This window comes from Vulpes vulpes, chromosome 11 (assembly GCF_048418805.1).
Source record: "Vulpes vulpes isolate BD-2025 chromosome 11, VulVul3, whole genome shotgun sequence".
Classification (NCBI taxonomy): Eukaryota; Metazoa; Chordata; class Mammalia; order Carnivora; family Canidae; genus Vulpes; species Vulpes vulpes.
In genome coordinates this window covers 20,822,661-20,826,618 of record NC_132790.1, presented here as the reverse complement: position 1 = coordinate 20,826,618, position 3,958 = coordinate 20,822,661, and the positions used below count along the sequence as shown (strand labels likewise).

Here is a 3,958-nt window from a genome sequence, read left to right as displayed (position 1 = left end):
TGAAAACTCTACTTGTATATTTTACAAATATCTCCTGCATAACACTTCAAATGTAAATTCATATGCTTACTCTGAAAACCCTTTCCTTTTTTATTCCCTTTTCCTATTTTTTAGGAAAGATTTCATTCTTTCTGTCACTCAAGTTCAAAAACATAAAGTCATCTCTAACACTGTGATGTGAAATTCAAGACCCTGCTTTATTCAATTTTCTTCTATCACTTGGCCCAATATGAGCAGCAAGTACATTTTTGGGCAATTTTTGAGTAATGAATCCTCAAATGTTTTTCTTTACTCATCCCCTACATGTAATTCTTACTGATTCTGATTTTGAAATGTCTGTCTAATCCATTGCTTCCTGTCCATCCTGAAACAAGGAATGGCTCTTGGTATAAAGAAAGACCACTGTTCCAGGAGCAGGTAGATGTTTGATACAGTTTCAGCAACACAAAACAATTCAGAGGACTCTACCAACTCAGCCAGAGAATAGAGGAGGAAGTGGCCTCCAAAATGATTCATAGGTTTACATGCCTTACAGTTTTTGGCAGAGTAAACTGTTTAAGCCTGGACTCCCTCAGAGTGGGAAAGGAAAGGGTTAACAGTGCCTCAGTCAAGGCCCCATGATTAGAGTGGCTCAATTTTGGATGGAATTCTTGTGACTGGTTAGTTTGTTGCCTGACTATAGCAAAGGATTCCAAAGTCCTTCTAGAGTCCTACAAGCCAAGGAACCCACATGGAGGAGGTGAAGATAACACGACTCTACTCAATCCTCCAGACACAGAATAGTACTATTTTTAGGCCTAAACCCTTCATATTGCTGTGGCCTCCAGGCCTCTCTCAACTTCCTGCCCAGGCTAACAGGATATTTATCCTTCCTTCTAAGTTTCAAAATGTATTTTTCTTTTGGACCCCCTCAAAGACTTGTTTTTTTACTTAAAAAATAGTCATTTTTAAGTCATTTTTAAAAAAAGTCATACAAATTTTTAAGTTTTTACTTAAATTCCAAATAGTTAACATACAGTATTATATTACTTTCAGGTGTATGCTACAGTGTTTCAACAATTCCATATATCACCCAGTGTTCATCACAAGTATATTCCTTAATCTCCATCACCTATTTAATCCAGCACTTGACAATTTTTAAACCCTCCTAGTGTACCCCTCAGTACTGACTGCCTCTGTCACCAGAATATAAAATGCAGGCTCATCTAAAAGGGCCAAATGAACAAAAATACTCTTTAAACTTCCAAAGAAAAACAACAGCAAATAATCCAGTAAGAAAGAGATAAACATTATGCCCCAAAGTGAAATCCCCAGCTGGAGGAATTTATTGCTGTTGGGTGCAGTCAAGGATGTTGTACCTCTAATACAATTATTTCCTGAATAAAAATATCTATGGAGTAGGGAGCTGAAGTCAGACCATGTCCATATCTATGGAGTAGGGGGCTTGGTTTTTCTAGGACCTCCACACAATCCGCTAAACATAGCTATTCCTTCTAAACTCTGAGGAAAGGTAGGGTCAGTTAATTGTGCTTGTTGAAGCTAAATAATGTGTAGAGACTGAAAACAGAGACTCTACAGTCAGACTCTTGTCACAGTCCTGGTCTCACCACTTACTGGTTATCAAATTTTAATTAAACTCTTCAGTCCCTCTTTTCCTGTACACTTTCATTATCTGTGAAATTAAGATAACTATTAATTATTCATAAAGGGTTTTTTTAAAGGATGAAATAAGGTAATAATTATAAAGCATTCAACTTAGAACTGGCACATAGTAAGTGTTTGGTTAAATATCAGCAATGATTGATGATGATGATGATGACGATGATGGCAATAATAATGATGATTTGAAAATTTCATTAAACAGGTTTAGTGCCCCCAATGGAAACCCGAGTTTTGCTATATCTAGAACACATAGTCTTTTAAAATATATTTTGTCCTATATTTTTAGAAACTCTGTATTTCCAGTGTGATCAGGATACTTTACATGGCTTCACCCAGCAACTACTCCACTGCTCCAGTCTCCGAATTCCTCCTCATCTGCTTCCCTAACTACCAGAGTTGGCAGCATTGGCTGTCTCTGCCTCTCAGCCTCCTCTTCCTCCTGGCCATGGGGGCCAATGCCACCCTCTTGATCACTATCCGGCTGGAGGCCTCTCTGCACGAGCCCATGTACTACCTACTTAGCCTCCTCTCCCTGCTGGACATTGTGCTCTGCCTCACTGTCATCCCCAAGGTCCTGGCCATCTTCTGGTTTGATCTCAGGTCCATCAGCTTCTCAGCCTGCTTCCTCCAGATGTTCATAATGAACAGTTTTTTGACCATGGAGTCCTGCACATTCATGGTCATGGCCTATGACCGCTATGTGGCCATCTGCCACCCACTGAGGTACCCATCCATCATCACTGACCAATTTGTGGTTAGAGCTGCCATATTTATTGTGGCCAGGAATAGTATCTTTTCTCTTCCTGTTCCTGTTCTTTCTTCCAGGCTTAGATACTGTGCAGAAAACATTATCAAGAACTGCATCTGCACTAACCTGTCTGTGTCCAAACTCTCCTGTGATGACATTACCTTCAATCGGCTCTACCAGTTTGTGGCAGGCTGGACCCTACTGGGCTCTGACCTCATCCTTATTGTTTTGTCCTACTCCTTCATCCTGAAAGCTGTGCTAAGGATCAAGGCTGAGGGTGCTACAGCCAAGGCCCTAAGCACATGTGGTTCCCACTTCATCCTCATCCTCTTCTTCAGCACAGTCCTGTTGGTTTTGGTCATCACTAACCTGGCCAGGAAGAGAATTCCCCCAGATGTCCCCATTCTACTCAACATCCTGCACCACCTCATCCCCCCAGCTCTGAACCCCATTGTTTATGGTGTGAGAACTAAGGAGATCAACCAAGGAATCCAGAAGCTGCTGAGAAGGTTGTAAGAGGTAAAAGGATCATATCCACCTTTGGAATTATTTTTTTATTATTATTATTTTAATTTTTATTTATTTATGATAGTCACAGAGAGAGAGACAGAGAGAGAGAAGCAGAGACACAGGCAGAGGAAGAAGCAGGCTCCATGCACCAGGAGCCCGACGTGGGATTCGATCCCCGGTCTCCAGGATCGCGCCCTGGGTAAAAGGCAGGCGCCAAACCGCTGCACCACCCAGGGATCCCCACCTTTGGAATTATTAATAAAAGTCAGGAATTAATTTTATATTGGAAAGTAAATTTTACTTTTTAATCCCAGAATGAGTTCTGACTCTTTTATCTCAGACAACAATGAAAACATTCTGTGATTTCTTGTTTCCTATTGCTTCAAAGGAAATCTTCCTTTCCTGGATTTTGTGGTCACTTGGGAATTTGCCTTGACTGATTCCTTATCTGAGAGTCCTGCCAAACCTTAGCCAGATGGAGCTCAATTGGAGTGGGAGTATTTGGCCACTAAAGAAGTAAACTTTATACTTAAAGAGATGTCTGCCCTCTGATTTGCAAAGAGCATAGATCCTCTCCTGCCTCCTCTTTCAGACATGATTTTTGTGCCGTGAAGAGTTGGTTGGGCAGAAGTATATATGTTACCCCAGAAATCTGGCTTGGGTCTAGTGCTTTACTCTGGACAATCCCCATACACGCACTGCAGATGTGCCATCTTCTGGGTCCTCAGATCCTCATAGAGCCTGTTAAGATTTTCCATCTGTACAGTCTTATCTGGATGGCTCTTTCTCTTCTCTTCTCTTCTCTTCTCTTCTCTTCTCTTCTCTTCTCTTCTCTTCTCTTCTCTTCTCTTCTCCTCTTCTCTTCTTTCTTTCTTTCCTTTCTTTCTTCCTTTCTTTCTTTTCTTTATACTAAGATTCTTCAGTTTTGTTTTTGTTGTTGTTTATGAAGAAGATTGACACTTTTTTAGGGCTTTTGCAGGGAAGGGGGAGGAGTTGTACTAAATAATGTGTTATGTGTCCTTTTCCTCATTATCTTCG

General features: G+C 40.8%; 1 protein-coding gene across 1 annotated transcript; it reads left to right on the top strand.

Annotated features, from left to right (window-relative positions):
* The first annotated feature begins 1,972 nt into the window (after window positions 1–1,972).
* LOC112910942 (olfactory receptor 56A4) lies at window positions 1,973–2,926 on the top strand. The gene has a single exon (XM_025987255.2). It carries the CDS (start codon window positions 1,985–1,987, stop codon window positions 2,924–2,926), a length of 942 nt encoding a protein of 313 aa, XP_025843040.1. The 5' UTR covers window positions 1,973–1,984.
* Window positions 2,927–3,958: the final 1,032 nt, after the last annotated feature.

What these genes read in the sequence shown, in the direction of transcription:
- LOC112910942 (XM_025987255.2), top strand. Translation starts at nt 1,985, where the DNA reads ATGGCTTCACCCAGCAACTACTCCACTGCTCCAGTCTCCGAATTCCTC.